Source organism: Delphinapterus leucas, chromosome X (genome assembly GCF_059928025.1).
Source record: "Delphinapterus leucas isolate spDelLeu-1000000601 "Yukka" chromosome X, BTC_Dleu_Yukka2, whole genome shotgun sequence".
In the NCBI taxonomy this organism is placed as follows: Eukaryota; Metazoa; Chordata; class Mammalia; order Artiodactyla; family Monodontidae; genus Delphinapterus; species Delphinapterus leucas.
Window position 1 is genome coordinate 37,497,576 of NC_143150.1, and position 15,330 is coordinate 37,512,905.

Here is a 15,330-nt window from a genome sequence, read left to right on the forward strand (position 1 = left end):
TGATTATAATAGCTGATATCCAAAAAAATTACTAGACATTCCAAGAAGCATGTGACCTATAACCAAGAAGAAGTCAGTCAGTAGAAACTGAACCAGAAATAACAGTTACAGAATTAGCAGACAAGGACTTTAAAGCAGCTATGACACTATGGTGAACAATTGAAAGAAAAACATGAATATAATGAGGAAAATTGAAGACATATAAAGAACCAAACAGAACTTCTGGAGCTGAAAAGTATTACTATATGAAGTGACAGATTCACCAGATGAGATTAATAGATTAGACTGCAGAAGAAAAGATCAATGCATTTGAAGACAACAATAAAAGTGTCTGATCTAAAACAGAGAATGCAAAAAACTGAAGAAAAAAAAGAGAAAGCCTCAGTGAACTGTGGGACAATATCAAGCAGACTCACATGTATGTAATTGGAGTCCCAGAAGGAAAGGAGAAAGAGGAATAGGCAGAAAAATAGTTGAAGAAATAATGGCTAAAAATTTCCAATTATTATGGAAACTATAAACATATAGATCCAAGAAGCTCAATGAACCCTAAGTGGGATAAACCCAAAGGAACCTACTCTAAGACTATTATAATCAAATTGCTGAAAACCAGTGATAGAGGGATCATTGAAAAGAAGCTAGAGGGGGAAAAAAAGAAACAGTACATATGGAAGAACAAAGATAAAAAGTCATACACATCTCATCAGAAACAGTACAAGTGAGAAGACAATGGAATGACATCTTTAAAGTGCTAAAGAAAAAAAAAGTACTGTCAACCTCAAATCGCATCTCCAATGAAAATCTTTAAAAACATGAAAGCAAAAATAAATGAAGGTGAAATATATTTTTTCAGACAAAAAACTGTCACCAGCAGATGTGACCTACAAGAAATATTAAAAGAATTTCTTCAGGCTGAAGGAAAATGATACCAGACGGAAACTCGAATCTCTGAAAGTAATGAAGAGTTCCAGATAAGTGCGGTAAGTGTGGAATGGATATGAAAGACTTTTTCCTCATTTTTAAATTTTTTAAAAAGTTAAGTGATTGTTTAAAGCAAAATTAATAATCTGTCACGGAATTTATAATGTATGTAGATATAAAAGGTATGACAATAGCCCCAAGGCATGGAAGGAGTGAAATAGAAGTATGCTGCTAAAGTCCTTACGTTATATGTATAGTGATGTAATGTTACTTGAAGGTAGATTACAATAAGTTAAAGATGCATCATTTGCAACCTGGAATAACCACCAAAAAAAGGTATAACTAATATGTTAATAATGGCGATAAAAATGAATACTAAACTATACTCATTTAATCCAAAAGAAGACAGAAAAAGAGGAGCAGAGAACAGATGGGAAACAGAAAGCTAATATCAAATATAAAGAACACAGCAATATGAAAGTTACATTAAATATCAGTAGTCTAAATAGTCCAATTAAAAGAAAAGACTGCATGAAAATGCAAGACCCAACTATGTACTACTGTCTGTAAGAAACCTACTTTAAGAATAAAGACACAGATAGTTTAAAAATAAAAAGATGGAAAAAGATATATCATGTAAGCACTAATCATGAGAAAGCTGGAGTGACTATGTTATTGTGAGACAAATTTGACTTTGGGACAGGGGGCACATTTCATGATGATGAAGTGGTCAATTCATCAAAAAAGCAGCAATCCTAAAAGTGTATGCTCCTAACAGAGCCTCAAAACACATAAGGAAAAACAAAACAGATATAACTGAATGGATAAATAGACAAAACCACAATTAGAATTGGCTATGTCAACACTCTTAACTCAGTAACTGATAGAATAAGTAGAAAAGTCAGTGAGAAGATAGAAAATCTGACCAACACTACCAACCAAATGTAACTAACTGTTATTTAAAAAACACTGGACCTAACACTACCAGAATAATATCTTCTTTTCAAATTCACATACTACATTCGCTAAGACCACATTCTGGGCCATAACACAAACCTCAATACATTCAAAACAACTGAAATAATACAGAGTATGTTCTGTGATCAAAATGGAATTAAATTAGAAATCAATAACAAAAAGCTATCTGGAAAATTCTTAAATATTAGGAAATTATGCAGTATACCTCTAAATAAACCATGGTCAAAGAAGAAATTATAAGGGAAATTAGGAAATATTTGAACTGAATGATAATGAAAACACAATGTATTAAAGCTTGTAGGATGCATGACTTCCCTGGTGGTGCAATGGTTAAGAATCCGCCTGCCAATGCAGGGGACACGGGTTCGATCCCTGGTCCGGGAAGATCCCACGTGCTGCAGAGCAACTAAGCCTGCATGCCACAACTCCTGAAGCCCACGCACCTAGAGCCCGTGCTCTGCAACAAGAGAAGCCACTGCAATGAGAAGCCCGCACACCACAACGAAGAGTAGCTCTGGCTTGCTGCAACTAGAGAACGCCCACGTGCAGCAACGAAGACCCAATGCAGCCAAAAATAAATAAATAAATTAATTAATTAAAAAAAAACTTGTAGGATGCAACTAACAGTGCTTAGAGGGAAATTTATAGCTTTAAAATAAGGAAGATCTAAAAATCAGTAGTCTAAGATTCCAACCTAAGGAGCAAGAAAATGAAGAGCAAATTAAACCCCAAACAAGAGGGATAAAATATTAGAAGAGTAGAAACCAATAAAATGGAAAACTAACAATAGAGAAAAATCAATGAAACCAATAGCCAGCTCTTTGAAAAGATTAATACAATTGATAAACCTATAGCTAGATTGATAAAGACAATAAAGAGAAAAGATACAAATTAATACAACTTACCAATATCAGGAAAGAAGGAATGGCTATCACTACGGATCCTACAGACATGAAAAGGATAATAGGGGAATATTATGAATAACTTTACGCCAATAAATTCTACAACTTAGATGAAATGGAAGAATTCCTTGAAAAACACAGATTACCAAAATTGACTCAAAAAGAACTAAAAAAGTCTGAATAGCTTTATATCTATTAAAGAAATTAAATTTGTAATTAAAAATCATCCCATAATTAAAATCTAGGCTCCAATGACTTCAATGATGAATTTTATCAAATATTTAAGAAACAAACCAACCTTGTAGAAAAGAGAGGATAGAATTCTTCCCAACTCATTCTATGAGGCTGACATCGCCATGATACCAAAAACTGACAAAGATATTAGAAGAAAAAACCATAGACCAATGTTCCTTATGTACATATACACAAAAATCTGTCACCAATTAAAAAAATGAACGTCAATCTTTGCCTTACAGTGTATACAAAAAGTAACTCACAATGGATCATAAACCTAAATGTAGAAGCTAAAATTATAAAACTCCTGGAAGAGAATAGGAGAAAATCTTCATGACCTTTGGATAAAGATTTCTTTTATTGGACACAAAAACATGAACCAGAAGAGAAAAATTGATAAACTTCATCAAAATTAAGAACATATGCTCTTCAAAAGATACCGTTAAGAAAATGAAAAGGCAAAACACAGGCTAGACAGCTATTTGCAATACATATATGTGATAAAGATTGGTTTCCAGAATATATTTTTTAAAACCTGCAGCTCAATAAAAAGAAGAGAAACAATCCAATTAAAAAAATGAGTAAATGAGTTGAACAAGCACTTCCCAAGAGAAGATAATGTGAATGAATATTAAGCACTTGAAGAGTTTCTCAGTATCCTTAGTTATCAGAGAGCTACAAATTAAAACCACAGTGAGATATCCCTACACATTAAGTTGAATTTAAAAAAAAGACAATACCGAGTATTGGTGAGGCTGTGGAGCCACTGTCACACTCATACAATACTGGTATAAGGTAATTGGTACAGCCACTGGAAATTAGTACAGCCAATTAGAAAATCATTTGACAGTTTCTTATAAAGTTAAGCATATGCCTACTCATGGCTCAGCAGTCCTCTTTGTAGGTAATTACCGAAGAGGAATGAAAAGTTATGTTCACACAAAAACTTGAATGCAAATATTATCATAGCAGCTTTATTTATAATCGCCCCAAACTGGAAGCAACCCACATATCCATCAGCGAGTGAGTAGATAGACAAATTGTGATATATCCACTCAGTGGAATATTACTCAAAAATAAAAAGGACCAAACAACATGAATGAACATCAGAAGCATAGTTCTAAGCAAAAGAAGCTACACACGAAAGACTGCATATTTCCATTTACACGAAGTTCTAGAAAAGGCAAAGCTATAGTGACCAAAAGCAGGTCAGTGTTTGCCACAGTGCAGGAGTGTGGGGAGGGGGATTGATTGCAAAGAGACACAAGGGAACTCTCTGGGGTGATGGAAATGTTCTATACCTTGATTGTGGTTTAGGTTACCTGTATATACACGTTTGTCAAAATTCATTGAATTTTACACTTAAAAGGCTGCTTTTATTGTATGTAAAGTATACTTTAATAAAGTTGATTTTTTTAAAAGAAGCACTTTGGAGGTGAGGATGTCAATTCCATGTTTAAAAAAATCATAATCTCTTGGATATTTCATGATAGAGGTTCTTGAGAGGTTGAAGTGTTTTCCAAAAGGTAAAAGAGAAGGAGGAAGAAAGACAGCAAAGGCAACATAAGTTGCCCTGATACAACTGGTCTCAGTTGAGTACTTTGTCCCTAGATCCTGCGTTTCTTCTTCCCCCTAAAATGAGAAAGGCTTGCCAAATTCCTGCTGCAAAGCTGAGTCTATCCAGCTCCTTTCTCTCGAAGGAGCAAGTAATCCAATACAAGGACCTTAAAATCAACAGTTACCTTTCTAAACTCAGAAAACATGTGAAAAACAAATACATCACAGTTTTATTGCTGGTCTTACTTATGAAGCTGGCACATTACATGAGATCTCCTTGGAATGGGAAACAAGATAAAAATCTAGAATGAAGAAGCTGAATAACTTTCCAGCTGTTTTTATATTATTTTTTTTATAAATGTAACTTTTATTTCTATCTTTTAATTAATTTATTTTTGGCTGTGTTGGGTCTTCGTTGCTGCGTGTGGGCTTTCTCTAGTTGCGGCGAGCGGGGGCTACTCTTCGTTGCGGTGCGTGGGCTTCTCATCGCGGTGGCTTCTCATTGTGGAGCACGGGCTCTAGGCACGCGGGCTTCAGGAGTTGTGGCACGCAGGCTTAGTTGCTCTTCAGCACATGGGATCTTCCCGGACCAGGGATCGAACCCGTGTCCCCTGCATTGGCAGGCGGATTCTTAACCACTGTGCCACCAGGGGAGTCCTGTTTTTATATTAGTGTTTAAATCAATCAGCATATTTATTTCCTACAAAAGGATGGTAGAAGATGGGTCATTCGCTGGGGAGGTAAGATATAGGGACAAACCTAAACCAAACCAAAACAACAACAACAAAATCCTTAGTTGTTTTCATTGTTTTGTTTTAAGTGTTATGAATTCCTTGATCATCCGGCATATAAATGATCAAATGGAAGTACCAAAACACAGTTCCAGAAGTTTTTAATGGCATAAAAAAAGTGAAAGTTGACTGTATCAATCACCATTCATTCTAAAACCCCTGGATCTAGTTCCCCTAGTTCTCTTACTTTTGCTTATATTGAGTTCAGAAATCTTAGGACTTCAGTACAAGGTCATCTTTTTTGGCCTGGTCTGTTTTATATTAAAATAATTAATTCTTTTCATAGTTAAGGCTGAGTCTCAAACTTTAAAGCTCTTTGAACAAATGGTTTCAGAATAGGAATTCCAAATAGAAATTATTTCATTTTGGAAATCGATAGCAATTTGTCATTTAAAATTTATTTTATGAGTTAGACTTTCAGATAATAAAGATTTATGATTTGTTCCTATTATCAGAAGAAAGCACATAGTTATTTCATCCTTCAAGTGCTACCAGATATTAAATTTAATACACACTGCAGTGTAAACTAATAAGAGAAAATATGTGCAAATGTAGTATTTTTTTTCCCAATGCACTGCCGTTCTCATCTAATTTGGGGCTTTAAAAATGAAAATAATAATGAGACTATCTCAATTTATCAAGCCTGAGACTGATTTTTTTTTTTAGTTTACTGAAAACTGTTGATTTGGTCTCGCTAAAAGGAAGAAATGGTTCTTTCAGTTCAAAAATTGGCAGAATCAAGGTAATCCTTTAAAGTATGCTTGTGATTTGGCTGTTTGTGTGTCGGTGGTGATTACCCTTGATTTACAAGACACACACACACTCAGCCTTCCCAGTCGTCTGCAAGACTTTTAGACTGCCTCTCTTCCTCTGGCATTTGCCAGTTAAATTAGCATTGTATGTATAATATATATAAATATAACGCTGCTATGATAGAATTTCTGGGAACACCAGGCAGAGAAAAGTAGTGAAAGATTGGTAATTCCTGATTCCCACTTTCAGGTGTTTGTGGTCTTCTGTACCAACTCATGCTGCCTGTTTAAGGAGTGTCTCCTTATTTTCCTGAGCCCCATGGGATACAGGCTAGTTACAAAGGTTGGAGGGAGGAGTGTGGTATAAGGCTGTAATGGTGATATAATGTATTTTCCTTACCTGCAGTAAAGGATTGGTGTAGATGAGAAAATGTAAAATGTTTTGGAACCTTACCTTCTCTTCCCACCCACCAACCGTATACCTCCTTCTATTCCTCTCCTTTCAGGGCTTCCTATCAATTTGAATTTCAAATTATCTGAAAGAGTTAAGCATCGTTCATTCATTAATGATTCATTCATTCATTCATTCAAAAGCCTCATTAAATAATACGAATTACTTAAACAGTCAGATCGGCACCTAGCTAAATAGTTGTTAACCAATGGTAAATGGGAATTTTGATTTGGTGGAAATTTGTAGATATTAGGACACCTGAGTTTGATGAAGGCTGGCTAAGCAATAGGAAAAAATGAAGGTTGCAAGGGAGTGAGAAAGGGTGTTGGGAGGCCATCAAAGATAAAATGTCAGATTTTGGTATGGGCTTCTAATGGGAATGGTATAGAAGCTTGCAAACTGGGTCTAGTGTTTCTAGGCCGATCCAGTGTTTCCAGTTTGTCCTGTTATCTTCTCAGCTAATTTCTCTTTCCCCTTCTGAGAGGAGGAGGAGGAGGAAAAGGAGATTTGTGCTTAGGCTCACCTAGGTGGTACTGTGTAGTGTTCATGGGGTATTCCTATTCACTGTTATTTTAGAAGACATCTAGGTTTGCTACTCACAATTTTAATTAAAAAATTAAATCAGTAGTGAGAAATTTTGGAGAACTAGCCAGGTTCTAACACTAACCAGTTGACCCTACACTATGCCTAGATAGCTTTTTGGTTTTCACCTGTAAAATGAAGAGGAAATAGAGTCTCTTCTTTTAATCTCTTAAAAGCTCTTTCAGCTAATAACCTTAGATACCTTATTACGTAAACTTTGAACTGTGTGCTAAAGTTTTTGTTAGCGATTTGCTATGGACTGAATTGTGTCCCCACAATATTCATATGTTGAAACCCTAACCCCTAATGTGACTGTATTTGGAGATAGGGCCAATAATGAGATAATTAAGGTTAAATGAGGTCATGAGGATGGGGCTGTGATACAATAGGATTAGTGTCCTTTTAAGAGATACTAGAGAGCTCATGTGGATGCTCGCTCTCCTTCCGAAGCTCAGAGGAAAGGCCATGCGAAGACTAAGCAGCCATCTACAAGCCAGGAAGAGAGCTCTCAGAAACAGAACCGTACTGGAACCTTTATCTCCGACTTCCTATCCTCCAGAACTGTGAGAAAATTAATTTCTGTTGTTTAAACCACCTTGTCTGTGGTATTTTGTTATGGCAGCTCGAACAGACTAATATAGGATTTAACCATAATTGAGTATATTTTTACAAATTGAATCAGTTGTTTATATAGTCTGGAAATGAGATATATAGCTTGTTTGTGTTGAAATAGGACATGAAAGGTTTTAACCTGGTTGTGGAGGGAAGACTGCCATTTCTGTGTTTCTCTGAGCTTCTAGATACTGTGGAATTATGGTATTGAGTTGGATGTTATGAGTAATACAGTTGGATTTTTTGAACAGAGTTGGTGAGGAACCTGAGTTCAGTTGAAAAGCAACCATTATTTGATGACAGAAGAAAAGAACGAAGCTAGAGGACTTCTCTCTTTTCCTGTATCTACCTACAATATAAATAACTTTGTTGAATACCCCTGTTAAAGTAATTAGTATATTGGCGGGGATTGACATTGTGTTGTTAATGTTACCGCCTACAAATCTCATTCTAAAGAAGAGCAAATTGCCGGAGTAGGGGCTTGCTAATGTCTAAGCGTATTTTTAACCTGTATTTGCCTTGGTATGGCAGGGGAGATAGGAGTTATGGTTAAAAAATTAAGTAAATACACCTTTTTCATAGTTGTACCCCTCTCCCACAAACATATTTCTAATCTTTCCTGGTCTGCATCAATAGAATAGTCTCAGAAGGGGGGCATAGGAAGTGGCACGCAGCTTAGACTGGGGAGTATCCTGCTCAGATTTACATTGCTTTTCTGGACTTTTGCTGATTCCGTGCAACTACATTTCCCCTGAGAGCTACTATTGACCTGATAGTACTGGCTGCCAGTTGGCAGGGAAGATTTACCTAGATTAGGTGGTTATTTCCTGTTCCTGTCTACAGACTTGGAAAAATGGAGAGAGTTTACTTTCCTCCAAACATTTCTCAGAACATAGTGGCACAAACTGTTCAGAAGTGGGAAAATTCCTTAAAAAGCTATGTCTGGTTACCTTCAGATAAACATTTCCATTAATATTTCATTTCATTTTGAGCCCCTTTCTGGTTTGTAGTATTTCTTCAATATATATAGGTAGCCTCAAACCATACGGTAAAAGTATTTTCCAAAAACATTCACTTTTTGTCTTACTATGAACTGTTTTCCTTATTTCCTTGTCATTGAGTAATCAGCTCCTCTCAACAGGCTCAAATCCCTTTTTCTACTTTGATCTGTCTCTGATTATGCTGATGTCTTATGTCCTTTTGTGAACTCATACATGTTTTAATAACAACATTTAAGAATGAAATTGCCTATTTCTTCCCTCTGTGTGTTGGGAAAAGAAAAACCTTTGTTGCTATGTTTAGATGATATGTATTGAATGTTCCCATAATCATTGCCCTGTGTAAAGTAGTTATCACACACAAGATACAATCTCTCATGCTCCGTGGTGTTTATTCTGTTTCAGTCTACTTTAAAATGCTTAACTTCTTAAGTTCTTTTCCCCATTAAGTATTGCTTTTAGATATTTTGGGTTTTTTTAATTTCCATATACATGTTCTTTATAAAAGACATTGGATGGGCATTTGCAAATGAAAAATTAGAGTCCCAGATTTTGAAGGAATAGTTTTATTCTGTCTACTAAAAGTCTGATTTCTTCCATCTTCAGGCATCTGTCCTAAACACAGTGGGGTTGTCAAGTAGCAATCCCTCCCATCTTTGACACAGATACTTCCCTGCAATACCAACCCCCAAAGAGGATGTTTCCTGGGGCAGGTAAGGAACAGGGAGAGTACAGATGATTCTGTATCTGCTCTACCTCTTATGAGGGCTCTTGAGAACATATACTCAACAGTGCCTAAAATTCATAGAATGTTAAATCTGGAAGAGACAATAACAAGTTATCAAGACTGGCAGACTACTTCCTGGTCCCTGAAAGTGTTGTGTACTTTTACATCTTATTATGGAGTGCCTGGCAAGATGCAGGCCACGAGTGCCTGGCAAAATGCAGCTTATCCTCTAGCACCCTACCCTCTGAGTGAATCATCCCTTCATCAGTCATAGCATAGCCTAATAAGAAACTGTGTATAATTTCTCCCACTATGTGTTTGAATGCCCTCCAACACATTTCATAGTGTAGTGTTTAATGGTGTTCTTTTTTAATTTACTCTACAAATTTTGAATGTTTGCTTGAATAGACAGGATTATAGTAAGAATGGCGTACATATCTATTTTAGTGGGATAAACAAGAGGATTGAAGGTAAAGTACTTGTAAATGACTTCCATGTTTTTGATAGGAAATGAATTCACTCATACTTTTAGGTTTCCACTCAAGTCACTGAGGAAGAGAATATACAACTTAGTCCTGTGTTATTGAGAAACCATCAATGGTATTTTAAAGACATGCTTTTTATATATATATATATATATATATATATATATATATATATGTTACAGTACAATTCACTTTGTTCTGAATCTGCCAAGGGACCTGTCTTACACACAGCTCTTTTGTATAGGCATTGCTATGGGCAAGGATTGACCTCTTACTGTCCATTTACTGGTTGCTGACGTTGACTCTACCAAATCAGAAGGTGAAAAATGAAGAGGTGAAATTCATCTTTAAAGATAACGTGTGTGAATTTTAGGATACTAGTATTTGTATGAGTAATAGAAGAATTGGTGAGAAAGTGATCCCATCTAATACTTATCTTCCTGATCAACTACTAGTCAGGAGCAATTAGAGAAAAATTTCAGCTGGAGCATTAGAATCTTGTCTCAAGTTATAAGATAGTATATATGATGTAGAAAGCAAAACAAAAACAAAAAACCCTGGAATTTACGTTTTGCTTTTTATTTTAGGGCCTTTAGTGTCGGTCATCCAGCATGTGAATACTAACATTGACAAAGCTTGGCCTTGTACTTAGTCATCTTTTTCAATGCCTCTGGGCATTTGGCTCTTGGAAGGAGGTAATTCTTAGTACTGTCCCCTGGTTTGCATTATTTATTTGGGAACCTGTCTGCCATTGTGGTTACTTGTCAGAACACAGCATAATTTAAATGTTCAAGGTGGGTGATTGAAGTACCTGAACTTTTTCCCCAACTGCTGATGACTGATTAGAGAGTACTTTAAATAAAGAATGTGTTCTCCAACTTAACAGCATATTATAAGAGATATATGACATACGGTATATCCCCCCAAAATTTTAATTTTTAGAAAGCAGAAATGTATTATATTTTACCAATAATACTGTGAATACTCGTATTAACAGGAACCATCCCCAACTGTAGGGTATTAATCTTTTTACAAAATGTCCTAAAATGTATAAATTAATTTATCTCATAAAATCTGACAAAGTTGCTTCAGTTTAGAAACGAATTGCTTTTAAACGTAACCATTAATTGAGACTATCAGTGCTTTGCTGCAGAATCCAGACATCTACTGTATTAAACTTCATTTAAAACTATATTACCCTTCTTAAAACAGCAACAGTCAAAACAACTAAATTATTTTCTTGTTGCCATTTTATTATAATTGATATTTTGATGTTTGATGATTGTATTTATTGGCAATAATTTTATCTGAAAATTAAGATAAACTTTCTGGTTTCAGAGTATTACTTTGTTAATATTTGCTGTTGTCCTTCACCTCTCCAAACCCTACTCGTTCTTCTAGGCCAAGCTGAAGATGAACAAACTCACTGAAATTTTCTCCTATCCCAGCAGCTTAATTTATGGCATTTTGGACATGGCTTATAGCACTTACTTCCTTTTGCCTTGTGTTAGTTAGCTGTGAACGTGCCCTCCTCCTGTACGTTAGTTAGCTGTGAACATGCCCTCCTCCTGTACTGGCTCCCAGAGAGCAAAGACTATGTTTTAGGCAACTGTGTATCTCCAGTAGCACCTTTCACAGTGCTTTGTACACCCCCCCCCATACATTCAGTAAGTATTTATTAAATCTGTTTATTTTTTCCCCTGATTTTCTAGACTAGACTCAGGAATCAATCAGTGATTTGAGGTTTAAATGAGGAATGAGGTAGTAATGGCTCTGTAGTCAAGATTGGCCAGGTTTTGAGTTCCTACTTCATGATGTATTAACTGTGGGACTGCCTCATCTGTAAGATAGGAATGTTAGTAATAGTATCAGCCTCCTAGAGTTGTTGATGAGGATTAACATAGATAATCTGTTAAAACCATTTATTGGGCTTTCTGACATAGAATACATTCAATACAGCATAGCTATAATTGTTGCTAAATGCAGTCCTACTGGGCTAGATGCTAAGCCCCCGAGGGCCTGTCTTCTGGTCTTTATAGCTCAGGCACCTAACCTTGATATAGTAAATATTCAACAACTTTTAATTGAATTGATTGATTTACCCTATTTTTATCTTCCATTACAGCCCACTGTTTGTAACATGGAAGATTGGTCGAGACAAAAGATTGCGTGGATGCATAGGTACTTTTTCTGCCATGAATTTGCATTCAGGACTCAGGGAGTACACACTTACCAGGTGAAGACCAATTTTTGTTACCTCTGCTTCTACATTTAAAAAAAAAGAAAAAAACTTAAGAAACTTGAACCTGATACTTTAACTCCTTTTTCTTTCCTGAACTGTCAACATTCTTGACTCCTTTCATGTCAGACTTTTTTCTTCTCTTCGACCATTTGCCTTGTCTCTGATAAAATGTTATTGATATATATTATCATAACATAAAATACTGTGATTACATGTATTCTGCCATAGATGTCTTAAAGTGTTTTTTTTTTCTTTCAGTGGCCATCTTATTTTGTATAACTTGAAAATCAATGACCAAATATCTATGGGTTACTTAAATGTATTATTTCCATAATAATAGTCATTGTGTCTTCTTTGTTAGGCTTTAAAAAAATTGTTGATGTCTGTTCCATCTCACACATTTTGTTACACTTTTATGTACTTTTGGAATTGAAGGGAGAACCTAAGAAGAAAGTGATGCAACAGCCTGGCAGCATAATCATTCACATTCACACTTTACCCAGAATTAATTGCAGCTTACTTATTTTGTTTCATCCAACACAAGGACAAAGTAATGAATGCCTCATTACAGTTGTTAAGACTTTGTTCTTAATTTCTGAACTCACAAAAAGCTATCTAGCATGCCATCAGATTTTTTTGGTTCAAGTTTAGATTTCTAACAAATTGTGTTCCAAAATTATTTCAAAAGAGGAAAATTCCTTAAATAATAAGCTATTAGCAAAGGAATTTCCTGTTTTTGTTCATATTTCAGGGTGATTATCTGATACAGTTTCTATAGTTGTAATATGCACAGTGTCTGTCCAACAAGAAATTGGTCCCTGCTGACTATTGGTACTTGTGGCAAGTTGCTCAATCTCCAATAGATAAAGTAGTAATTATAGTACTTTGTTCTACATACTTAATAGGAGTATTAGGGAGATGTCAGGGGAATGAAGTAATAATCAGTCACTGCTTTGCTTCAGGATTAATGTTGTGGAAGATTCATTATTTTACTATAGAATTGCACAAATGCTGCTCATAGCACCAGTTAATAAAATGCTGGCAACTGAGTTTAGTATTCTTATATTTGAAGATGTAGCTCACAGCTACAGGATTTTCTTAGCTTACGCTGAAGCCCAGCAAGAAAAGGAAAGGCTTGGAGGGTCATGTTCATTCTTAGGTTTTCACAGGTATTAGAAATGGGGTGTTTGGACTTGATTAAATAATAATTAGGCAGAAAGGGGGTTGAAGCACACATTCTGGAAATAACTACAACTTACTAAAGATAGTACAGTTATAAGTCTAGGCGTGTTAGATTTTTTTTTCCCTGACACGAAATACCATGGACTCATTTTGGGACTTTAGCAAATTCTGCCACGACAGGTGCATATGAAATTACATTTTAAATAGCTAATCAAAGGCAATTTATTAGATATTTCCTAAAATAAGTTGTTATGAGGAATACCACTTCCTTGGTATTGCTTGAAAAAAGAGTTCTATGGCCAAATAAATTTTGGGAACACGAGTTAAACAAATTTAAACAGCTCTGCTCACTGCAGGGTTTCTCAGAACCTTTTATGTTAATAGTGTGGTGAATCTCTGAGGGATACGGAATGCAGCATTTCCCAGACTTTTTTGACTTCAGAACCCTTTTATCCTCCCACCCTCGTGTCTTATGCCATTAGTGCTCCAAGGAACACATTTTCAGAAACAGAAGTATGTTATAAAAGTTCCATTTTTCTTTATAGTTGGGGAGCCTGAATTGATAGTATAGAAAACCTTTGTACTTTCAAGTGAAATTGTGGCAGAAATCCCAGTATCAAATATTATATACTTTAGAAATCCTTAGTAGTGGTAACTATAGTAGCAATTTGTTTTTACTTAAAATATGAAATTCTTTTGCCTTACATTGATAAAAAGGGATGAAAATATCCAGTTTTTCTGGACTTGTGAATCTGTCTCCTAGGGCAATTACCAGAAGAATTATAGTATATTTTTTCTGACAATAATATGATTCTGAATGAATCATTCAAATAGTTGGACTTAGAAATTTGCCTACATTTGTATTTGTATTTGTACATATACAGGTGCAGTCTATGGCTCTTCCTGTTTACTTTTCAGCTTTTTGCCCCATGTTTCTCTACAATTTCCTGAAATTGTATACAGCACATTAGAGAGGTATGTGTGTTTGTGTGTGTATATACACATATATGTACCTGGTCTTCTCATTTTTGTTTGGCTTCATTTCTTTTGCTTAATATGATAATAAGAATGAAGTTATTTGGAAGAGACGAACAAAGAAAAACAAGTCTTAAAATATACAGTTGCTCTTTTTTCTGGATTCATTTTAGAGTCAAAACTGTGGCATCATTTTAAAAAGTTGCAGTATAATGTTTTTCAGTCCCATAGGGCACTTATCATTTCTACATGCTGTTGTTATTAGTGGTATTACTAGCTACCATTTACTAAGAAGTTACTACATGTCAGACACTGCAGAGGAGACTTTATATGCATGGTCCTCACAACAACTCTTAGGTATTAATATCCACATTATAAAAATGAGGAAACTGAGATTTAGATAATTTAACTAATACACCCACTCACACATCTAGTTAGTGGTAGAAACAGGATTCAAACCCAGGCCACCTGACTGCAAAGTCCAAGCTCTTAACTACTACATTTAAGATAAGATAAAATAAAATTTTCTGAGAATATATGTTTTGTAGCTTCATGGTGAAAATAATGAACTTGAAAGCAGGTTCCTATAAATTGTTTAATCATGGGTCAATAATTCTTCAAAAATTCTAGTTAGCAGTTAAGACTGAAATTTTAGAACATTATTTTAAATTCCAGAAAATCCATAGATGGGATCATAAAAAGTATATAACTCAGGGTTGCATAGACTAGTCAGAAGAAAATTGACTTGGATTAATACTGTAGAAAAGGATAATGCTTATTACAAAAATGTACTACTGTATGGTATGAAATTGTGTTCTTTGGCTACATGTAAATAATGGATTAGACTTCAAGAGGAATACAATTCTTCCGAACATAATAGTTGGTGATTCTTGGAGTCTGGTCTTAAAACCTATAAATCATAAAACTTATAAATGGAATCA

The 15,330-nt window shown here is 35.2% G+C and overlaps 1 protein-coding gene across 4 annotated transcripts in view; it reads left to right on the forward strand.

Moving 5' to 3' along the window:
- Positions 1–15,330, forward strand: part of AMMECR1 (AMMECR nuclear protein 1) — a 105,901-nt gene that overhangs the window by 39,337 nt on the left and 51,234 nt on the right. For all 4 annotated transcript variants that reach the window (XR_016391290.1, XR_002642453.3, XM_022556656.3 and 1 more), the window contains exon 2: positions 12,116–12,226. Coding sequence is in view for 2 of the 4 variants with exons in the window: in XM_022556656.3 (XP_022412364.2) it covers positions 12,116–12,226 (111 nt within the window). In the remaining 2 variants the exon portion in view is untranslated. The remainder of the gene's footprint in view (positions 1–12,115; positions 12,227–15,330) is intronic.